Genomic DNA, 24,710 nt, shown 5'->3' with positions numbered 1-24,710 from the left:
TATCTTTCTGTTCATTTTTGATACGATCATAGAATTCGGAATAATAGAAGACTGTAGAAGTGGTGAGTGCTGGTGATAATTACCATCATAAAGTTTTCATATTATTTGACAGCCTTACTTCTGGGCTTCCGTAGCAAAGATAAATATAGTATTTACCAGCTGCTTCTCTTTCCGGGCAGGTTGTAAAAATCAATCAAAGGGAAGGCTTAAATTCTTTATTAAGTTATGCAGCTAAATGTGACTTCCCAATATTTTCGAGTTTGTTGGCCGTGTATCCCGTAAGGGATAAAGACGTGATTATATGTATGAATCTATGTTGACAGCTTTATAATTGCGCAGAATACTGCGTGCATTGCCAAACGGCGACACATCATTCCCGCAGTTCCACATTTAAGTACAATATGGCATTTCTATTGTAACTTATTTTTACAATTTCTACGGATACGATTAACATTTTACGACTATTGATAGTCATGTAGTTGACACGAATAGAGTTATACGTCGGAATTATCGTTCGATTTCCTATAGATTGTGTAGTTCTCCGAAAAAGACATAAAATGGTAAGGCACAGTAAAATGAAAGGGGGTAATTTACAGTTTTACAACAACACAGTGATGAGCTACATACATGCAGTCAAATAGTTATAGAAAACCATATGGACATTTAGATATCAATTTAAGTGTTAGACTTTGGGATTCATATTAAAAAATAATTGAGTACGCCCCCGATACCGCCAGTGTGGAGTTAACTCTCGTTAGTTTTCGTTCCCGTGGGAATTTCGCGAAACCTTCTCTTAGTGCACCCCGAGATAACCAAACCACACATATGTCAGTCACTTTTAATAGGTATTATTAACCGCCTTCAATAAAAGGTAGTTCTTAGTTTGACCTGTATGTATGTTTGTCCGCGATCTGGCGTTTCGCTGAACCGATTTTGATGCGGTTTTCAGGTTTGTTTAAAGTTTCAATGTGTTTGTTACGTTTAAGAGAAGTTTTTTCGTCTGTATAAAACAAATCTCTATTCCACATTTACATGCTATGTGCACCAGCTTAGATAATCAAATACAGAATTACGAGTAGTATCGTCTTTTTGTTGGAATTTATTAAAAACATTTCTTTATATTTCTGTTAATTTTATCATCATGTCTTCTTCGTCAATATATCGTTGATGTTTAAAATAGTATCGTTTAAAGTCACTGATGTTATCAGGGGAAAGCTACGAGTATGTATGTAGATGATACGTAGATCTTTAAAATAAAAATTTTATGACACTGTTTTGGGACGTTACTGACCCAAATAAAACAGAGGACACTCTCTCGGGTTGAATAAACTTTTAATAACACTCTTAAAATAAAATAAACCAAACAAACACACGTGTAATTGCATTTAATATAAATAGTATGAAGTTCTCCAGTTGTACATTTGACGTGCATAAAAATTAAATAAAAACATACATTCATACATAAAGTCACGTCTATATCCCTTGCGGGGTAGACAGAGCCAACAGTCTTAAAAAGACTGAAAGCCCACGTTCAGATGTATGGCTGGGTTGATATAGCCCATCGTCAAAAAGAAGAATCTCAAGTTTATTTATAGGGATTTAGTCTAACACCCTTTTTACAATATTAAGGTTCCCTTTGTACAGTTACCTTTGTCGTGTGGTTCCCGGCACCAATAGAAAAAGAATAGGACCACTCCATCTCTTTCCCATGGATGTCGTAAAAGGCGACTAAGGGGTAGGCTTATAAACTTGGGATTCTTCTTTTAGGCGATGGGCTAGCAACCTGTCACTATTTGAATCTCAATTCTATCTTAAAGCCAAACAGCTGAACGTGGCCTATCAGTCTTTACAAGACTGTTGGCTCTGTCTACCCCGCAAGGGACATAGATGTGATTATATGTATGTATGTTGTACAGTAAATACGGTTACGTATACGAAAGCTTTGCAAACATTTGCATCAGTCCACGGGACGGGCCTTGCATTGTCGCTATAATCCGAGCTGTAATCGGACCACGCCCTTATAATGTTAGCCGTGTACACTGAGCCTTAGCGGGCATAGTTCGATTGTAGTTTTCACTCTGTTAATGGGACGTGAGAAATTTTATATTGCTAAGTTTGAGATGCGGATCTAGATGTTACGAATATAAGCAATATCTGTGCTATTGAAATATTGGAGAGAATAAATTATGCAGGGATTTAAAAGGGATGATAGCTAAGGGGAATATAATTATAGTTTCTGCCTACCGTTCTGGGAAAGGGTCGCTTATGTATGTGATTCAGAAGCATTATGCGTATACATAACTCATCAATCTGTTTGCAAAATAGCAATGACCTGAAAATTTCTCAAGAAGATTGAGTAGATTTCACAGGAAAATTATCCGATTAAATTCTTAGTCACAAGTGAATGTCTTAGATAACTGTTAGTGAAATAACGTTATCGAACCGATTCCGATACCTAACTGCTTTTCTTAACATCTATAACGTTATATGCTATTCGAGACTATGTGCCGTTTTTAATTAAGCTACGGTAATTGTTAAAGTTGAACGATTTTTGGTTATAATTATTCATGGTATTATTTGTAAGGGTTGGCAGAAGGCTGTCTGCACAAGTTTTTAGGTTAAGTAAATTCTTGTCATAATTAAAATGAAAATATTTTAAGATTAATATTATAAGAGAAAAAGAAAATTATACATTTAATCATGGGCGTAGAATATATGTATATGTTTTTATTTTGAAAACTGATATGTATATAAATTATACATGACTGTTTGAATCGATTATGACTCCTGACAGACAATGCAATGCCGAAATTAACCGGTGTTAAAAACTCTTTCACATAAAATTCTATTTCAACGTTATCCTTGATTTACATAAATTAATAAATAAAGGTTACCCGTTATCCTTCAGAGCATTAGGTACCACATTTTTTTTTATTTGACACGACCCACGCAGCCGAGCCTACGGGAAAGCTGGTTCAATAAATAATTACACATTTCCCACGTTTGTAAAGTAACATAATTCTCCGTAATCGTTAACACTATTCCATACCAGGATATCATAGCTTGTAAACCAATAGCATGCTAAGCAAATAAATAGCTGAGTTACGCAAACTCCATTTAGGTTTACGATCCTTGGTTGTTGAAGTGTTGGATTACAATGCGTAGGAATTATTGTTATTGTTCGCCTATCAAATTGAGAATCGACAAGAGTTTATCATGTTTTTATCCCTCATGGAGTAAGTATAGGAAACAGTCTCGAAAGAACTGAAAAACCACATTCAGTTGCCAAGAATTTGATTAATTGTCAAGACTTGTCATGACTTCATTGTATGAAGTCTGAGTGTGGGTTACCATATTTTAACTTGTTGCCAACTTCTTATCTAAACCTCCTAAAAAAATTTAATTTGTATTGCACCAATCTCTAGTCACCGTTAATAATATAAAAATTGACGTAAACTAAAGCCAAAGCTTTGCTGCAATTCACACTTAGGGTCTTCTGTTTTACCTTTCTTAGTCAAAAGTTATTACGTTCAAAGCACGTGGCGCCTTCCTTTCGCCTAACTCTGGCGTCTGCCGACTATAAAACTATACATAAACCTGAGAAATATCGACTAAAACTTGTAACAAAACCCTTGTTAGGCTAATATCCTTGCCGATGACATGGCCTTATGTAACGCGTTGTGTAATTGGATGGTCCCATTCTGATATTTAATGTTGTATTGCTGTCATGAGATGTATCTTCCGCTTTTATTGTGGATCATTTATACGAGAGGACAAACTTTCGCTCGAGTTAACTGCCTTATTATTATAAATAGTACATTTTCTTTATCATGAATTATTTTTGTGTTAATTGAAATTGTTATAAATATAGTATAACTCTACTATTGTTATTTCGAGCGAGCGATTTAAAGCGAGTATTTTATCTGTATTTTGGGTTAAACCCCGGCCAGGTCTAATATGTTTTTTAAACCTGGGTCAAGGATGTTCAAATCCAATTTGGCCATCTAATTTGAAACACATAACACAAATCTCTTATGGAAGTACATATATGTGTTAGTCCAATTTTTTTGTGAATACCATCGCCTGACGAAATCAAATGATTAGGACTTTAACGGCGCGTTTGATTTGAAAGGACCGATCATATAAAAGGCCACGTCACGTCTATGTAAACAGATAGTAAATATTGATGACTCAGCCTCATGATGCAAGCCATGGGTCAACGGTTACTAAATTATTGTAGGCGCCTGCAAATCGCCGATACACTTAGATACGATAATTGCTTAAAGGATATAGAACTATATTGTTATAAAAATAAGGTTCAAAAGAGCTTCCTTTGAACTTAAGCTTTTCGTACACTATATTGAATAACGATTCACGATTTCTCTGTATCAGACTACTAGTATCAAGCGATTAAAGATCAAAGGCTTCCTTCTGTGAGGCTAAAGCAATTATACTTATTGAGTCTCATAATGCTGACTTTAGAAATAGTAGCTTAAATATTTTCTAGCTCATAAAGCAGGTAGCAAGGAAGAAGAGAAAATTCTTTTTCGGCACGGCACGTAAATTTTTTTTTATTGTATGTCTGATAATGTCGTACGGTTTTCAGCACAATTGTAACTGTGTGACCTATAGGATCACGCCATATCTTTCAGCGTACATTTTCAGCACCATGATGTTAAATTACCTACATATATATTATGGTCCTTATTATATTACTCTTACGCCCGAATACTGAAACGTTACTCAAATATTTAACGGCTACTTAAATGTTTGAGTAGCTCTTAAACACAAAATTCGTATTCTCAAACGTAAATTATAAGCATGTGTTAAATTTAAATGACCCCATAATTAAGTTGCGATCAAACGCCACTCAGTGTAAAATTGGTATACTGAAACGCTACTCAAGGGTAGTTAACTGTCAAACGAACTGTCAAATTGATTTGAGCGTCTCTTAGATCTGAGAGTGGTCGAAAGGTCTCCTAAATCTGAACTTTTATTTGTAAATTGAAACTTAAACATTAAAAAATGTCTTTATCATCGCTATCGTCTCTTTCTGATCATGAAAGACCTACAGTGAGTCGCCGAAATGTAGAAAAGCTAAATGAATTTGAAAAATACGATGATGTGGAGTTTCGTGCCCGGTTCCGTGTTTCCAAAGAGACAGAAGAAACTATATTACCAAATATTGAAAATGAGCTTATAGCGCAACCTATAGGGCCAAGTGGCAATCAAAATTTTCTTGTAAGGACAACAATAATCAATACATATTTTTCTAATTAAACATGGTGTTTTTTTATAAAACCTTTATTAAATAGTATAATTTTCTACCTCTTACATCACATTACATTCACTTATTATTCATTATTGGAGACATTACATTCACTTTGGCAATATTCTTTTTAGACCTCTGTTTGAGGTTCTCATAACGAGAGGAGTTGTTGCCAACTTCTGAAGCCGCTTGCAGCAACAGCTTTGTACTGCTGGCAAACAGAATCCCAAGCTTCATGCTTCTTTAAAATCATGCTGACATTCGTTTCCTTATTTTCAATGATATTCTAGTATCTAAAAGCATACAATAAAGTTAAACATCCAATAATCTTATTTGTAATTGAACGAAACGGCAGTTTGTTTACAGTTAATATTTTATTGTTTATACTCACTTTTTTCCAGTTTCCTTTTTTCTTCCATAATATAAGTAAAGAGTAAATAATAAAAACTTTTCAAAAATAATACCGCGCTCACTCTAGTATCAGGTATCATGTCATTAGGCTAGAACGTTTCATTCTACGACAATTTGGTCGTAATTGTTTACGTTTACTTTCGTGATAATTTTTATAATAATACCAGAACATTTAGTAATAATGATTTTAAACCGAACCGAAATTTTATTTTATTTGTGTACCGAATAAAACTTTAATTGTTTTAACTCATTTAAGTAGCATTGTAAATATTCTTCATTCAAAAATGTTGCTTAGAACGAGACATCGTGAATGTTACCATGATTTAAATTATTTGATGGCTGCTTAGCTGAGTATGCCTTGAAATCATTTGAGTAGCCTTTGAGTATACTACTTAAATCTGAGATATGCTTAAATTTAAGAGCCCTTCAACTGAGTATAAGATTTGAGTAACGTTTCAGTATTCGGCCGTTACTATCTGTGCCTATTTGTGCTTTACTTGCCTCGTACGACTCTTACCGAATAAAATGTGTTATTTAGCTCTTAAGCCAACAGTTGAATAAATAGAGTGTATTTAAACTATTTGCTTATTCAACTGATGAAAAAGAAAGGTCTGGATAACAATAAATTACTTTTCTGCAGAATTTTTTCTAACATTACCTACCTGTTTCTAAAAGATATAGAGGAACGCAAATCACCTATGCTATTAATGATTATCAATTTCACGAGAGGCTTCGCGCCATAGCGTGACAATAGGCGGCGGATCCGAGGCATGCGCTTGCGCAACATCGGGTGTCAATAACTGTAGCGGATCGTGATCGGCGTGTGCAATCGGACCACACGTGGTTGCCAAGGTTCCGAGCTATTGTCTGTTGATCGCGTCGGCGGGCCAGTTTTTTTTGCTAAATACGAATTTGAATGTTAAGAAAATATTTTAGTGTTACTGGACAGGAAAAATATTTAAATTATTATCATGAAAAAAGTAGCTATTTCCAACCTAATTTGGATAAAAGTTTGGTACTCAGTCATTGGTTAAACTGGTGAGAAATTTGTCAATAGCGTGCGTTACGAACGCAAACGACAAAAGCTGTAAAAAAAATAACTGATTAATTAATTAAATTACAGATGATGAGGAGGAACTTGGCGTCCTGTCCGAAGAGTCTGAGACGTCGGAGTGCGGGCGCGCAGACACCGACGACGAGGGCATAGAACGGGACGCCGAGCCAGCGCCGCGGCGCAGGCGCAGGCGGCGGAGGTTCACGCTCAAAGATGTTGTTGAGGTTGGTTCTGCTTATTTTTTTTAGAAATAAATATAATTTAAAGGAATGCAGAATAATTACAAAGGTGAAACTTGGGCTTCTATTCAAGGAGAGAACGCAACCGGGACAAGAACTAGAATGAATACAAGAACGTCCTGCGGAAGATTAGTTCAAGAGTATCCTAAACCAGCAAACTCCCGTGAAAAATTGTATAAATGTGAATGAAGCAATTGAAATAACGCAGGGATCGTGGTAAAGCATGATCGTGATGATTATGTAGGTCTCAACCACCTAGAGGGGGAGCAGAAGTGATTTAAGTGATTATTTTCCTCATAAGAAATTTTTCTAAGTAGCAAATCGCTTGATTTGATATAAATGTTTCAGATGTTTGTACTTAATTATTTTCGAGACACTTGTGAGTTTAAGTGATTCACTTTCCCAAGTCATAAACTCTTACGCATTTACCATTCCATTTCCAAACAAGTTATAATATAACACTTAACGCATTAAAATGTCAATACAGTATCAAATTCACTTTAAAGTCCATATAGATATCAATATTTGGTCATGGAATCCCTTTCCCTAATATGGTTTAGTGAAAGCTAGTGTCGTCTCGTCAGTCAGAGTGGTGTGATGCAACACTTGTCATAATTTTTATGGATAATCTTAAGGTCTCAAGAATCAGGGTGATTGAAGGCGTCATGTCAGTAGGGAATTTGGGAAAAGAAAGTGAATATTATGCCATTATTGTATTTTGATAATCTATTTGTGTTGTCGTGTCTCTTAACTCCACTCAGCTTATATCTATCGATTTATGTTTAGTGGCAAAAAAATATTTTATAATAAGTAATCGTTTATTTTTTACATTGATGTATATATATAGATCAATAGATCTAATAAATTAAATTGTTTAAATGTTAGCTTACCTAAGCTTTGAGGCCAATATAAAATTGGTTTCGATTCCATAAGACCACCCACCTCAGCATGGCATTTCGTTTTATTTCGAGAATGTAAGCTCTGTCCATCCAGTAAGGAATAAAGACGTGATACTGATAAATGTTAAATTCAATGAACAGCTTGATCATTGAACATTCGTTCATTATTTCAATACACAAGAAAATCAAGTTGACTATGAAGTGTATCATACTTGTATAGAGAGGAAAAACACTCAATTATACTACTTTGATAGAGATAAGGATCACTATCATCCTCTAAGTGAAAGTCGCCACCCAAGTTACCTAAAAAAGTAACACTTATCTTTTTAATTTTATTCACTTTTCGTGTAACGATGCCTTTATGTGCGGACGGACTGGTTTCGATATACTTAACAAAGTCTTAAAGTTAGTATCGTTTCATTTGTTTTACGGCAAAACTTTCAACTCGTACTTTCTTCGGGGCATCGTCATTAAGATTTTAATGCTAAAGATTTAGAATGACTACTTACATTTAACAGAGAATTAAGGTAATACTGACTTTACTAATAGTAGTGGTGTACCAAGTGTGCACTAGAAGTGGAGTGTTTGTCGTGATGATGCCTTCTTCACGTCGAAAGCTTTTGACCTTAATTTATAATTTTCTAATTGATGTATTGGCTCTTCAGATAAATTGACTTGAAATAGGGTTGTCCGATGTCAACCTAATAAAAAAAGTCTATCTTGTTCGATATATTTATATACATATTCTGAGATCAAACAGCATTCTCGATTATTATTATGATTGTGCGATACTTTGTATATACATATTTAAAAATGTTACAGTCAGGTCATACCTAATAGATTTTTACGAACCCTGAAATTGGCAAAATGCATTGATACAGGCATTGTTTTATTATCCCGATTGTCATGGTTGACTCGTAGTTTAAATCCATCTTCAAAATCAAGAAGATGGAATTCTCAATCTTAAATTTTTAAAACTTCTCATGAAATAGATCTTGCTATCAATTTCTCCTAAGATCTTCCAACAGTTCCTCGTAAAAGTGACTGCAAATACACGCAAAGAAAATACTTGAGCGCTATTTCCTCTTGTTTCAGTAAGCGATATCTCAGAAGTAGGTCAGTAGGGCGGAGTCTGCCTCAATAATGTAGTGATGTGCCGCCCTCAAAGGGATTTTTCAAGGGACTTTTTTGATCTCGATCTTTGAAACGATTTATTTGAATCAGTTCTCTCAAAACGTATTGTAAGTAATTGCGAAGGTACCATGGTAGAATAAGTGTTGTCAACTTCTGAGTTTTAAAGCCGTTTTTATTGATATACCTTAATTTAGGGTAGGAAGGAACCTATAATTTATTTCGTTGATATTTTTTAAGAAGCATAGATTTTTAATTATGTTCATCCCGTTCTTTTCTGTTACAGATGTATGACTCTGTAATTTATGTTACGTATGATTACAATACCTAAAGTTTGTACAGAATTGGGAAAAACTAGGAAAACATAATAAAAAATAAATAAAAATACTAGAAAAAAATGACATATTGATATTTTGTGATATGTGTAATGAACATTAATGTTTCTATTATGAAACAAAGCTTTGTGGTTCTTAGAATTATGCCCATGTCTCTCAAATAGTCAGCTGCGTGAAGTTTAGACAAAGGATTCTTGCGAAAGCTGTCGTGCCTACCGTTAACCTTGACATGCTCATTATGTTAGTATATTGACAGGCTCTTACCCGTAGGGGTAGGTGGAGATACCACACTAACTGCTCTTTTAATACCCAAGATTCAGCAGGTACCCATCGCCGCGAAAAAAATATCTAGTAAACCTAATAATGGACAATTTTGCCAACAAAACACATGAGAGTGATAAATAAAAAATACCCAAGATCCCTGCCAGTTTTGCTTATCTACATATATTCGTTTATATAATTTTCCACATGAAGCTATACAGCTGAACGTGGCCTGGCTCAGTCTTTTCAAGACTGTTAGCTCTTTCTACCCTGCAAGGGATATAGACGTGACTATTAACCTTATTACCTTAAAATATTAACATACCTAGTACATATGCTATGTACTAGGTATGTTATAAAATATTAACATACCTAGTACATATGCTATGTATGTTAATATTTTAAGGTAACCTTGTAGATTTAGTGTATTCATGCGTGATTTTAAGAAACGTAGAAGAGCCCGATGGCGTCGCGAATTTATACAACGAATATTTGTAGAATAAATGTAGGTACCTACTGTGATATTTAGAACATGCATTTTAATCATTGAAGAATGGGAACTTAGGTTTAAAAAAAAAATTAACGCAGTTTAACCTTTCAAGATACTTATTGGTTAAAATGTTAAAAAAGTAAGGTTTTTAACATGATTATGTGGGTACCTAAGTGCTTAGGTAACAGATCAAACAGCAAAGGTAGCCTATTTGTGAACCTAACTAACAATACTAATTTCCGAATTCCTGCAAGTTACCTACGCAACGGGGCTGTCGCAACAAATACCTGGTAGGAGTGTCATATCAATTTGTCAGCAGAAAATGATAATCTGACTGTTTTGATACTTGGATTATAAATATCAAAATTCAAGAGGAATACTCTCGAGATTTGTACTTCATCCATTAGTTCTGCATCTGAGGCTAGATATAAGTAGAATATTTTGAAGATAAGGAAGATTTTGTCCAACCAAGTAGTGTTTTTATTTCAATTTTATTACAAGTAACGTATTCCAAAATTGGGGTCCAGTTCATAACAGCCTCTGTTGACGGTATCCACTTTTGATTAATCAACATATAAATTAAAGTAAGATCTTTCAGTGTAGCCAAGATTGAAAATTAATTAGTATGTCGGAGTCTACGTTAAGTTCTTATTCCAAATAATAAATAATTTATTTTCATTCCAGCGCTGCGTTTGGCACTGCGGCGGCGGCGGCCGATGCGCACGCGACGCCGCGGCAGCGCATTACCGCGCCGTCTGCAGAGCCCTGGTGGCCGAAGCCCTGGAGCTAGCCTCCTTCCTCGCCAGGGTGAAAGTGGGGGGCGCCCGGGACATGGGCGCCGCGGAGGATTCAGCCACACATTTGGACACGCTGCAGTTTTCGGATTGGGTATGTGTTAACCGATTTTTGGAAAAAGGGGTTCGGAATAAGTCGGATATTTTTTGTTCGATTTTTGGGCTGATGTCTTGGGAGCATTTGTAGAACAGACACTTAAAATTTTTATTTATATAATTATCCTTTTGTTAAAAAAGTTCTCGTGCCTCGCTTAGGAAACAGTAAAACGTAGGTACCTATGGAAAATGCATATCTCATTAAATGAGTCGTGATCTACTTAGAATTAAAAAAAAGGATAGAATAAACGACTTACTTTTAACATTAAAAATAAAATCAATAGTAACCAGATTTTATACACTGTGTGTGAACGAAACACATCTAAGTGCATATAACGTATTCAAATGAGTTCACATTGTACGTATAATTAAAGGCGCCTCCGCCTAAGAATTCAATTTACCATGAATTAATTCAGCGCGTGAAAATATTCATCTCGGGTAGGTATATTGGCGCGTTTGGAATATTGATTTGTTGATAACATTTGAAGGGTTAAGAAGACTTAAGTATAGGTATCTATAAATTTATTAGAGTATTATTATCTTTATGTATGACATACTATGCGTATAATATAAATGCGTACCTATAAGTAAATGTTTTGAGACCTTGCCTTGACCTACGTGGTTTAAATTTTTACTTCATCTTTTATGCTTTTTATTTTGATTATTTGTAAACGATCGTAGTTCCCAGATTATAAACTCAGTAACACTATTAAGTATTAATATAAATTTGTATATTTTTATGTATTTTTATGGATTAGTCTATCCATCCCGATTGGCATCAACATTGAATTGAATAAAATATATGATTTATTTATTCTCTGTGTAATCTAACACGAAACTTTTTCGATCATGCCCAGTCGAACCGCCGGATCTGGAGAGCCTTACAAGTACGTAGATATTGACAAACTTTGGAATATGGAAATGCTTGTAAATTAGGTATATTTTAAGTTGTTCTAACTTTTGTATTCCCTATATTAAAATTAGAAGAAGAAATTAATCGTCATGTAATATCCTTTCTTGCTAGTAGGTACTTACCTATTTATCTATTCTTACATATTTTTTCATTTTTAGTTATTAAAACTACATATAATAGTAATACCTAAAATACTGTTTTATTTAATTTATCATTAATTGACGTACATAATCTTTTGTGAGTATAAAATATAAGTGCCCGCCTTGACTATGGTATTCGAGTTTGCTCTGTGGTTAGTTATATTATAAGTACCTATACGTATATCATTTAACTAGTAACTTCTTATAATCTATTATTTTTTTCATAGCAGTATACTATCTTCACATAAATTTTCACTACCTATTTTATATTATTTCATAGAATACCATATTTTGATCAAAGATTGATTTTATTTATACCTAATTTAACGATAATTTAGTATGTTACTCTTCGATATTTTTACGTTTGATATTCCTAAAGTTCAGTTTTAATTTATTTCAATTTCGGGTTTGACTGCATGAAACTATGTATCAACTTTTTTACAAAAGACTGGGAACAAATTCAGTAAGACCTGTACAGTTTATTGTTCATGACAAAGTTTTATTTTATTTATTTCACGTGCCTGCAGCTTTTCGCATAGCAATTGTTACGTTTTGCGTTTAACTTAATGCTATTTCAAATTTGCAGGCGCGGTTTTGGATGCAAGTCATCGGTGAATTAAGAATGGGTGTGAAATTAAAGAAGGTGAACTACTCCAGAACACCAATAGAATATGAACTGACTCCGTATGAAATCCTCATGGATGACATTAGGTCAAGAAGGTACACGCTAAGGAAGGTAGATGGCGCTATACCTCAAAGGTAAGTGGATGTTTTCTCTCTTAGTTATAAATATTTATGTACATATTTAATTAATGATCTTACTATTTTGAAAATCTGTAAAAAACTTTAATAATTATTTGTTCCAGTGTTAAGAAAGACGCGCATGCAATGATACTCGAATTTATTAGAAGTAGACCTCCACTCAAAAAGGTAAGCTATAAATAGATATACCTATCTTTCATATGAGAACAATAATACTCTTACTGATTTTATTGTCTGTGTTGTTAAAGAAAGCTAATAAGTTAAAAAAATAAATAAATTCTAATTATTATTAAAAATAAATTGAATATTGCCAAATTGCCCAACATTAATTCAAATCGTTATACAGTTTATAAAGCATGCTGATAGCAACGGATTCAGTCCGATAAAGCTGAGATAAATAATTTAACCTTCTCTAGAAAGTGATAGAAATATTAATATATTTACACATTTAAAAATTTGCGCACCCGATATTTTTTTTGACCCGCAAATTATGTTCGCAACCTGATATTTAGTAGTGAAAATAGCAAAGTCAGAAGGCGACTCTGGACCTTGAAGTTTTGCAGTGGAGGCTGCAACCTACCACACAAAGTTGAGATAAGATTTTGTTGGTGTGATAACGGATTAATAAACCCGTACCGGTGGTCACACCATTGGTTTGGCAATTTGTATGTTCGACTACAAACAGGTTGTAAAGTTTTTAAGACCACGTAAGACTACGTTAGACCACATCTGATCAATTGAAAAATGTATTTCAATAATTTTGCTTAGGCATCAGAACGCAAGCTTCCACCGCCCCGGCGGGAGGTGACGCCCCGGGAACAGCTCCTGGCTTCCATCCAGGTCGGCAGGCAGCTGCGGCCGACACCATACTCCAGGAGATTATGTAAGTACTTTTAATACTAGGTACTTTACTTACAGTTTTTGTTACATGAAAAAAACAAATATTGCAAACCCTATGTACTTATAGAAAAAAAAAAATGCTCAAAACAGGTGATTTTATGTGTTATTAGTGATCCTTTCCAGGCTATAGAAGTTTTAGGAAATTAAGAACTTGGACAGCTACCTTTTAAATAAATTTTGTTCAATTTTGTTATATGAGCTGAAGTAAAATGCTAAATGAAAGAAATTAATATCTTACATACGTATGTATATATATATAGTCACGTCTATATCCCTTGCGGTGTAGACATAGCCAGCAATCTTGAAAACACTAAAAGGCCACGTTCAGCTGTATGGCTTTATGATGGGATTGAGATTTAAATAGGTAGTGACTGGATGCTTAACATAACATAACATAAAATCACGCCTCTTTCCCGGAGGGGTAGGCAGAGACTACATCTTTCCACTTGCCACGATCTAATTCCACAGGATGCTTAATATAAGGAATAAGCATGTATATTACTTGTTTATTTCTCATTTGACTAGAGCTTGTCTTTTGTTCGTCTTTGTTCGTTCTATTTTCTGTTATTTTAACTACCAAATATATACGGCCTAAATCTTTTATGATTTATGATATTGGTTGAACTAATTGGAATTAACCTAGTAAGAGATAAGTAAGTAGATATAAGTTCAAATAAAAAATATATTTATTAATGTAAATTTACCTTAATACCTTGTTCCAGATTCCCATCCCATTCCTGTTCCATTGTGTCCTTCCGAAGTCATATAGTTTACTTTTATGGGTATTATTTATTAAAATTTATACACCCTATTCTTACTGTGTTTGGTTCATAGTTAAGTCTTGAATCGTGAGCGCCTGATCGAAAATCAATAGCAATTAGTTTTGGAGATATTATTGCTATGTTTAGTATCTTTATATTATATATATACGAAGCTATACAGAGTGTAGGTAAGAAAAGTCAAAGCAGAATGTAATGCCTTCATAATCAGTTTGTCGTCAAAAATTTACTTTATCTGCGTAGGCTATGCAATTACTACGGGCAGAGCCATGGTGGATCGGTAGTTAATATTTAATTTGAACTTATATTTCGTCGATCGTTCTTTAACTCTGACCCTGGCCCCTATCCAAGGGAGGACGTAACTGGGACTAATGCTAGTTAAGTTATGATTTTTATAGACTTACTAATCAGTGCGCCAAAGTTGAGACACAAGTATTATTGAATGATTTCGAAAGAATTCCAAATGTTGTAAGTGGTTGTAAGTGCTAAGCGAGTTCACTGTGAGAACATGACGAAATCGCTCTTATTTTACTGATAAAGATGAGATAGCAATCTGTTCCGTAATAATTCTCACACTTCATTGTAGGTACTTATACCTTCATGATAAGTTTTAACATCAGTCAGTTCTAGTCTTCCATTCTGCTGGCTTTTGCCTCAAAGGGCGTATTTTAAAAAAAACCTAGAAAAGGGCTATATTATGTCGTTAAAAAGATACATGACGAATCTTCCTTCTTTACCTATTAAGTTAATCGTAGAGTTAGATGGTTAGATGGAGAGCGAGTTAGGTAAAGAATATATTACTTATGCTTTATCAATGTTTTTGAATAGCTCCTCTGGCGTTTTTTCAACGCACCGAAGAGCGATTTTTCGGACTGCCGACATTTGCTTATTTTCCAATAGCTTCGTTTATTTTATAACCACTTCTTATGGATGAAAATTATTTTTGAGCAACACAGTTATTGTCCCTGTAATTATAGGGACTTGACTTCCAACTTTAGATTAGAATTTGCATTTTTTCTGGCAATTAATAAGCAAGAGTTGATTCTGAAGAACTAGGTACGTTTACTTATAATATAAAATGCTAAATAAATTAATAATTTATTAAGTGATCTTTGGAGTTAAGCTGTTAAAGATTTTCCTGTTATTGTTTCTAAATGTACTTTTACTGTTAAATTTATTGAAAAGAAAAGAAAATCAGGAATTAATATTTACTGGAAGATTTTTTAGAGTTCCCATTTGGTTACTTACTAATTTAACTATTTACTAAAACCTCTCTTTATAAACCAGTTTTAATTAAGTCCCAGATTTAGACTATCTAGGTCAGCTGGGCGTCCGTCTGTCTGCTGAGATATACCCGGTCTAGGTCGGCCGGCCGGGATCGACCGGGTGAACCGAGTGACGTCACAGTTCACGTAACATTGCCGAAAACGGGTTGAAGTAATCCGGGAAGCAATTTTAGGATACTCTGGTTGGCGGAAATTTAGGGTTACGTAACAGTTTAGATTTTCTACAGAATGCCTATCTACTGTGTCTCTTTCCCAAGTACGTCGCAAAAGGCGACTAAGGGAATAGGCGCATTCACCGAGGGCAACTTTTAACATGATCAGTCAGTCAGGTTAATTCATTGTCATTAACCAATAATAACCCAATTAACATAGATAATTTCGTGTTAGACCATAATGCCAATAGACCTGTTATGTAAATTTTATATGTATATAATATTCAATCAATATTGTATTCTGGACAACAATCACAATACTTACGTAGACAGTGTTTCTAAACATGGCGACTCTTTCTCATTGAGACAAAATATTTTCTTAAGAGGTATTAATGTAGTTCAGTAGTAAAAAAAAAGTAACCAGAAACATAATGTATATATTATTACTTGATTATTTACTTGTTTATGTCAGATTGTTTAAAATATAATAAGATTTAATAGGTATAGTATAAAATAATATGACTTTAATTAATATGTATGTTATTTTACACCGTGTAGGTATCTATTAAATGAGAAATATGATAAAAATTTAGAAATTTTAATGACTTTATACAATATTCATAATGGTGGAAAATTTTATTTAATTTGGAAATTAGCATTTATTTCGGCATGTAAACAAATTGAAAATATAATTAATAAATATATTAAAATTATACCTTAAATAAACATGTGTATCAAACGCGCAAATAAAGTCAAGTTGAACATATCGTCTTAAGGTACCGATAAATGGCATGAAATCCAATTTGGTGGTCTAGACGTGATGTAAAAAGAGCAAAATAAAAAAAAAAACCGCGCCTTTTGTATTCTACTATGATTCCAGAGTAGCAAAACGAATAAGTGTCGTAAGCAAGTCTATGGTTCTGTAACTTTAATGATTGTTAATAATTTTCTTATTAAACGACTGATCATTAGTCTTTATATTTTGCTATGACTTTTAATATTTCCAAACAGAAGATAATATTTAAACATCACGTTTATCTAACCTTAAATCAAATATACTAAATAAACATTTATGAAATTAATCTTATCTTTGAAATGAACTTCGGAACACATCAACGTTCTAACTTCATTTATTTAACGGTAGCTCACGTGATAACAGTGTTTTCATTAGCAATGAGAAAATTCAATGCGTGAAGTTTGAGAACCGCTGCGATACAGCAAGACCTACAATCTTTACGTTTGCACCAGTCGGTGTCTGTTACCACAATCGAACGGTGGTGCGAGTTTGAACTTATTCGATTTTCAAATAAAAATATTTTTGAACTTAAACAACTGAAGTGAATGAAACCAGCTAGTGTTTAAAAAAATCGAATTTGTGAATCGATTAATGTGGAGTGTGTGACCTTTAATTCGATTAGGAAGTGTTCTGTGTCCGGCTTCGCAACCCTTGCCGAGTTACGATTGTGCTAATAAGATTTCTTGTTATATCAATGTTGGGATCGTAGTGATTGAAAGGGAAATAGTATTGGATTTTCTGATACTGACTTTGACGTAATTGTGATCTGTTTATTCTAAATCTGTGCTGATCTGAATAAGTTTCTGGTGGGATATTAAGAAGAACTCTTTTTATGATGGGAGTGTGTGTAACAAACACTCTGGCGATGGAGATAAGTCGTAAGTAAACGTATTTCATTGTTTTCTATGCAAGCAAACCTTGAAATCTTGGCACTACTTTCTGATAAGAAAAGCCATGATTGTATAACATATGTATGTTAATTTTTTTTACTAAAGCGTAAATACTTTGATTAGTAGAAAATGTTCAATTTATTCTTCAAAAGTGTCAATAATGTTGGTATACCTTTTGCATACCTTTACTAAATATAATTAACTTGATGTCGCTGGAGCACGTAATCGATTAAAGAAGATCGGAAATCGGTAATACCGATTCGATATCCCATTCAGTGAATAAATAATTGAGGTCGATAGAACGTGATAAAAATTCAACCAACGTTTTTTAAGTTGTTGATAGAAAATTACGCAAATTAAGGTTTAGAAGTTTTTCATAATAAATACTATTTAAGTTAATAAATAATAAGTTAGTGTTTACGTTTTTTCCTCCTGGCGTCAGTCCCGGTTACATCCTCACCTCTTTGGAGAGGATTCAGGATGCGCTCTTAACCGTGACCCTGGATTAGGTAAGTAAGATGAAGAACCTTATTTTATTCCTTATTCCTTGACGAATCATAGTATAACCTGCACTATATGAATACGCCTATTCCTGTAGTGGAATTGTACCACATTCATGGTAAATAGATGAAGTGGTCTAAAGTGCAAGAAACCAATATGGCAGTTAATTACATGTCGTGAAAAGAAATGGCAGCTAACAATATATTTTATTGAATCTTTTCTCAAAATATATTTTTAAGATTATACATTCGTATCCTATTATTATTATCCCTTAGGGTGTAGATAGGAGCCAACAGTCTTGGAAACACTGAAAAACCACGTTCAGCTGTATGGCTCAACGAAGGAATTGAGATTGAAAGAAGAGAGAGTGAAAGACTACTAACCCATCGCCTAAAAGAAGAATCCCACGTTTATTAGCTTTTCCCTTCCTTTATTTTTACAATGGAACTGCATTGAAAGAGAAGCAGCTGGCACACTATATTTTTTCTATGCTGCTAGACCCAGAAGATACCTGATAGGGTAGACAGGGCAAATGGATATAACTACTTCTGGGTCGCCATATGTAGGCATCAGAAGCCATTAAAAATCCATAGAACACCGCCTCAGGCTGATGATTTTTCATAGAAATCATTTCTCCGCGGGTCATTACCCCGTCTCTTAATGGACGATTTACTCGGAAAAGTGGAAGAATCGGTTCGTAATACTTTCTTAATATTTATCACAATTTAATGTTGTTTTTTGTTCAGTGAATCGAGACCGCAGTTTTATTTTGCTGATGTAAGTTTGTGGTCGGTTTATGGTGAAGTCGTTTCGTTGATTGATTGATAAAATACTGTTTTAAGTCAAAATTTAACCTTTTTCAGGAAGGCCAAAAAACTATTTCAAGTCTCATCAAAGCTTTTTTTCGCATTTTGTCTTAACAATAATTACATGTTATATATATGTTTGGAAAGCTGAAAATGCGTATTTTTAGACTTTTATGTATATTTGTCAGTTACCCTACAGCTGACTTTCTTTATAACGTTATATTAGATAAAAAAAAATAGAAAATAGAAATAAAACAATTAGTCAAATAATGTTGCAATATATATTTTTTAATCAGTTTAATGAAATAGTTTAGCAAACAATAATGAATACAACAAAATTATTATTTATTATACTTACATTATTAATAAATCGTTACTTTAGATAGTTTCTCTATCTCAAGCTCCGTAAACTACACTTTACACTTTATTCTAATGAGAGACAATTTGGTACGTTAATAAAATATGGCACATAATCAACTCTATAATCAATACCCGTACAGTAATAATACTCGTAGTAACAAAAAACACAACCTACAATTATGAGAACACAAAAAAAACTTAACAATCTTTAAAAATCTTCGAAAAAAATACCTTATTACTAGGTATTACTTCGCTCTTCTATGAAACTAATAAAATTTTTGTACTTAATGACATAATCAATAATCCTCTTATCAATAATACCCTTGCTAGTAATCTTAGTAAAATAATCACAGCCTACAGAACATACTTAGTAAACAACACTTAATCATTATCTTGGAAAAGACTTTTATAAAATCCTTCATAGAACTTAGGTATATGATTAGACTTTAACAGACTTTTTAAATCAGACTTTTTATTTTCACTTAAAGCTATTAATAAGCAGGCTTCAAAGGAGGTAATATAGGAATGGTTTTTAATAGTTTTAATGTAGAAAAATCTTCATCAGCAAAAGAATTTTTGTAGTACAAAATATCCGGGGATTCAGCCTCAATTTTAATAACTTTCATTTCAGAAATTTTTGTTATTGTTTTCATTTTCAAGTCGTTTGCCAACTTTTTCAAAGATATAAAATCATGGTAAGACAATTCGTTGACGTTATATTTCTCACCAGATTTTTTAGAAATATTGTCTTGTATAGGATTAGCGCCATGAGTAGAATCTGAAATCAAATATAAAAAAAGCGTTAAAAGGTTATGTGTATGATAAGTCATTTATCCTGCAAAATTAAAAGAGAAGGTTAAAGCCAAAGACTACTTACGTATTATTGAAGGCGAAACGGTAGGCTCAATATTCTCTTTCTCTCGTATATTATCGGATTCTGAAAAAAACAATTTGGTCAGCAACATAACATCGACAAAATTAATAATTTTAAATTCATGTTTAACCAATTATTAATTATAGTTAACCAATAACCAGTGATGAATCTGTTATTATACTGTTATTTACCTTCGTCCTTTAATGCTTTTGCCAAATCCAATATTCTGTCGACTCTCCTCATTATTCAAGCCTGAAAGTGTTATTTAAAATATGGACATAATCAGTAACTAAGTGCTAAGTACCTACATACAGATACAACATATTTTTGTCGCAGCTAAGAGGTAGGTAGGTACTTATTTAAAAATTTATGAAGTAGAATATACCATTATAATTTCAAACAATGCTACATTTAGATACTTTTAATGATACGATGTAAGACATTATCATCATAAACATAGTTAAAATGACAATTCGTTCTATTTAAATTAAACCAAACAGTATAATGCAAACAAATTGTTTTCTCAAATATGGTAACAAAGTTAAATAACGGTTACGTTGTTTTAAATTATAAATAAAAATCTTTTGGAATAATGTTGAATAGGGTAATATGGCAAAATTAATCTCTATCTTACTTAAATTACAAAAAATATCAAACAAACAAATTATTAAAAACTGCAACAACTCATAATATTACAATATTTTTTTATTAATGAATTTGAAGACTGTAATATTTTTATCTGATATAAGGTGGCAAATTAAAATGTATCACTTTTCAAGATAGTACTGGGTATTTTATTTGTTATAAACTGAAATGTAACATTATATTACAAATATAAACCAACTACAAGATAAATTGTTAGGACAAGTATTGTTATAACAAAAAATATTACATTTTATAAGAATAATCTTGAATGGATAACACACTTACCTTTTCTGTATTAGTGTCTTATTTCAAGTTACAACGGTTTTTACGCGGACGACAAACACTACCGCTCGTTTCAATGTGACACGTAACACTATTCAAGGACGTGTCATGCGAAAACTTGCTTAGTAATAAACCGCCACAACGCCCTCACGCGGACATTTTTGTAACTAAAGTTACAACGATATTTGATTTTGATAGAGAATTTTAATATGGATCGAGTGGTTTACTTAACTCAAAATCACGATTTTTCGACTTGTAACAGTATTTGATCGGATGTGCGATATTATAAATGTACCTCCGTGGGAATGTTAAGTAGGTATGTCGTGAATGCGTTTTTCGTAAAAAAAATCATACATTTGGTGATTTTTATGGCAAGAGTCTTTGAGCTTGCTTACCGCAAGGCAGATAAGGTCAAACGCTCTCAAATTATTATAGAAAAAGTTTATTAGCTATTTCACTTTATTCCGTCTACATTTCCTGGTCATTAATTTATATGATTATTAAATAAAACTTTAATTTTTCAATGAATATATACCTAACATAAGTGTCATTTTCCTCTTGCCGTTAGTCCCGGTTTAGACCTCACCACCCCGGAGAGGAATCCGAGGTGCGCCTTGGACCAGAATTTTGAATTGGGTATGTCCGGTTTTTACACGAAGCGACTTCTGACTCCTGACCTCAGCAGCCTTTGCAGGGGCACCTCACTCATATTGGATCAAAGTTAAACATCTAGTTGAATGTGCCGGTTTCCTTATGATATCTCTCTCTCTCTTGTCTCTCTCTAGTAATATTAATAATGATTATGTAGTCCTGTAACCTGAGCTTCAGTACTATTTTTAATTCTTGTTTTAACTACATCATTTTTTAACCTTCCAAAGTCGTGAGCACGCCAAAACCATGACTTGGCGATTCGACCTCATTTCGAGGCATTTAACGCCTACGTTTTAAAGAATTAATACCCGCTATAAAGCAAAAAAATATCGTTTACTGGGACACTTTAATATAATGTTTATCTTTATGTGTGTGAGAATAGTCTCTAGGTATTAGAAATGATACTCAATTAACAATGAGGTGCATCGATTTTAATTAATAACACCACATAAGCAAACAAGCGCTTATTCCGAAGGGGTACATATTTTCCCTTGTCACTCGATCTCAAGTATGGAACTTCTTTCGCTTCATCCACATTCATCACACCTATAATGGAATGTATAGCAACATACAAAAAAAAAAACAGCTTTTCTATTCGAACGTTATCTATATGACTGCATTTGAGCAACGTGTCATTGGTGCCTTTCCCGCGAGTTCTTACGACACGGCTCCACAGACAGACAGATAAGTCGTTACAGTATAGGCAAATTGCTCCGAGAGACTTACCAGTCACGAAGTAATCAGTCGACCGAAGCCTAAAACTTTAGATTTGTTTTGGTAGATATGTACCTTAATTGTAGTGAAATACCTTTTGAAGTTTCATGTTGCGGCCGTTCAGCCTCCATGGACAGACATACGCTCTGATTTGAAATTTAGACGAATATAACTGATTGATAGATTAGTAAAAAAAAGACTATCGATTTGACTGAGAAGATGATGACTAGACATGGCACGCCTTGAACGAAGATCTGATAATGTGTTTTTATTGTGATTGACCCACCAGATTCTCGGCCATTTCATAAAGTAACATCATGTTTATTAGAACTACCGTTTAGCCAACTGGGTCTGATTGGGACCCCCCAGAGTGGTTAAGTCCGGATTGGTCAAGAAGCGACTCGTGTCTAACCCGGCTCAAGTCAAGGTCGTCACATAGCCAGTCTCCTGAATGTGCAGGATGATTTCCGTCACTGTAAGATCATCCGTTGGCAATTAAACTACCAAGTGTACAAATTATTTCCGGATGCAAACTGATAGAAATACTCTGTAACTAATTTTCAAATGTAAAATTTAATTCTTAACCACTACCAAATTGATAGAAATATTGACGTTGCGTATTTAAAAATACTTTTTCGCGATCGAGAAACGCTTTGTATGCAAAATAATGTTGACACAAAAAGTAGACATTGAACTCTGTTTTGCAAAGGTTTCTTTCTGAAACCAGGTCTCGGTATTGCTTATAATAGAGTCATGAAGAGGTCGTGAAATTTATTAGTCGGGGTCGGTGGGTTTATTTATGTGCTTACGGCATATTTATTTTGTAAAATATAATTATATAGTTTTTAAATTTTTCGTAGTTGATTATATGTATGTGCGAGTGTGTCAGTATCAGCATTAGTACTTTGATCACATAATAATCCACATATTATACTTATGGTATGATTAAAACAAACTAACGGCCATTTTTATACAAATGACCAAAATTTTGCATCGTCGCCCATGATACATACATACATATGATCACGTCTATATCCCTAGCGGGGTAGACAGAGCCACCAGTCTTGAAGAGACTGATAGGCCACGCTCAGCTGTTTGGCTTAGTGATAGAATTGAGATTCAAATAGTGACAGGTTGCTAGCCCATCGCCTAAAAGGGGAATCCCAAGTGTATAAGCCTATCCCTTAGTCGCCTTTTACGATATCCGTGGGAAAGAGATGGAGTGGTCCTATTCTTTTTTTTAATATATATATCAGGCGTAAACTGATTCAATTTCTTAATTTTCTAATGGGTGACCGGCAAAGAATGCTATAAGCATTATGTTCACAGACCTGTTAGTAGTACCTTACCTTAAAACTTTAAAAAAAAATCATAATACAATTTTTAAGTCTTTCGTCAAACATTGATTTTGTCGATTAAAATCTGTATCAAATGCATATCAAGGTTGCGTGCGTTCCCTTTACTTGATATTAACTAAAATGAGTATCGCACATGATCCGGTTTGAATATCAAATTACCTGATTGCACACCTGAATCAGATTTATTTAGATTCGTGGCTGTTTAGTTCCAGTGGTTTATAAATAATTATCGAAAGAGACTTTTTTTTTAATTTTAGCTTATTGTGTTACTACAATGTCTAAACTGTAATTATAACAGCAAGGTTTCATGAAAATGTGTTCAGTCGTTATTGCGTTAAAAAAATACATTATCACAAACTTTCACACATATAATATCAGAAGGATTCGATCCGATTATAGCTTCAGCTTTGAAGGCTCAGGATTCATGAAGGATGCCTATTATTTAGTCGGCCATTATAAATCTTTTTCTGACTGGCATGGGGTCTTTAATATTTATCTCTACGACTTCTTTAGCTTAGGGGTAGTGCAGTGTGTGAGCACCGGAGGTACCCGGTTCGAATCCTGGCCAGGGCATGATGAGAAACGATTGTCTTATTATTGGCCTGTGTCTTGGATATTTATCTATGTAAGTATTTATTTAGTATCGTTGAGTTAGTATCTCGTAACACATAAGTTTCGAACTAACTTAGAGTCTATCACAATCTGTAGATATAATTTGTCCCGTATAGGTATATTTATTTATATTTATATATCGTTATTTGCCGTTTAAATATTTTGCAAAGATTTTACTACGAGCGGCTGCTATCTGACAAAAAGTAATGACACAAAAAAAGTTTTCTTGCTCAAACTATCAATCAAATTTTCACGTCCTGTCGTGGGTGGTGTGTGGGCCGATAAAGTTATCACTTGTACAATGTACACG

General features: G+C 33.7%; 2 protein-coding genes across 5 annotated transcripts in view; one reads left to right on the top strand and one right to left on the bottom strand.

Annotated features, from left to right (window-relative positions):
* Positions 1–24,710, top strand: part of LOC106128974 (protein spire) — a 150,345-nt gene that overhangs the window by 95,248 nt on the left and 30,387 nt on the right. For all 3 annotated transcript variants that reach the window (XM_013327375.2, XM_060945481.1, XM_060945475.1), the window contains exons 4-8: positions 6,804–6,958; positions 10,774–10,977; positions 12,619–12,791; positions 12,899–12,962; positions 13,563–13,677. In XM_013327375.2, coding sequence (XP_013182829.2) covers positions 6,804–6,958; positions 10,774–10,977; positions 12,619–12,791; positions 12,899–12,962; positions 13,563–13,677 — 711 coding nt within the window. The remainder of the gene's footprint in view (positions 1–6,803; positions 6,959–10,773; positions 10,978–12,618; positions 12,792–12,898; positions 12,963–13,562; positions 13,678–24,710) is intronic.
* Positions 19,261–21,339, bottom strand: LOC132901752 (uncharacterized). Of its 2 annotated transcripts, XM_060945498.1 has the most exons (4): positions 21,069–21,339; positions 20,330–20,390; positions 20,142–20,201; positions 19,265–20,042 (listed from the first exon to the last, which is right to left on the bottom strand). In XM_060945498.1, exons 2-4 carry the CDS (start codon positions 20,379–20,381, stop codon positions 19,756–19,758), a joined length of 399 nt encoding a protein of 132 aa, XP_060801481.1. In that variant the 5' UTR covers positions 20,382–20,390; positions 21,069–21,339; the 3' UTR covers positions 19,265–19,755. The 2 variants fall into 2 exon arrangements, with proteins under 2 accessions (XP_060801484.1, XP_060801481.1); XM_060945501.1 differs by lacking the exon at positions 21,069–21,339 and having other exon boundaries at positions 19,261–20,042; positions 20,330–20,610.

This window comes from Amyelois transitella, chromosome 2 (genome assembly GCF_032362555.1).
Source record: "Amyelois transitella isolate CPQ chromosome 2, ilAmyTran1.1, whole genome shotgun sequence".
NCBI classification, from domain to species: domain Eukaryota; kingdom Metazoa; phylum Arthropoda; class Insecta; order Lepidoptera; family Pyralidae; genus Amyelois; species Amyelois transitella.
This window is presented reverse-complemented; position numbering and strand designations above follow the sequence as displayed.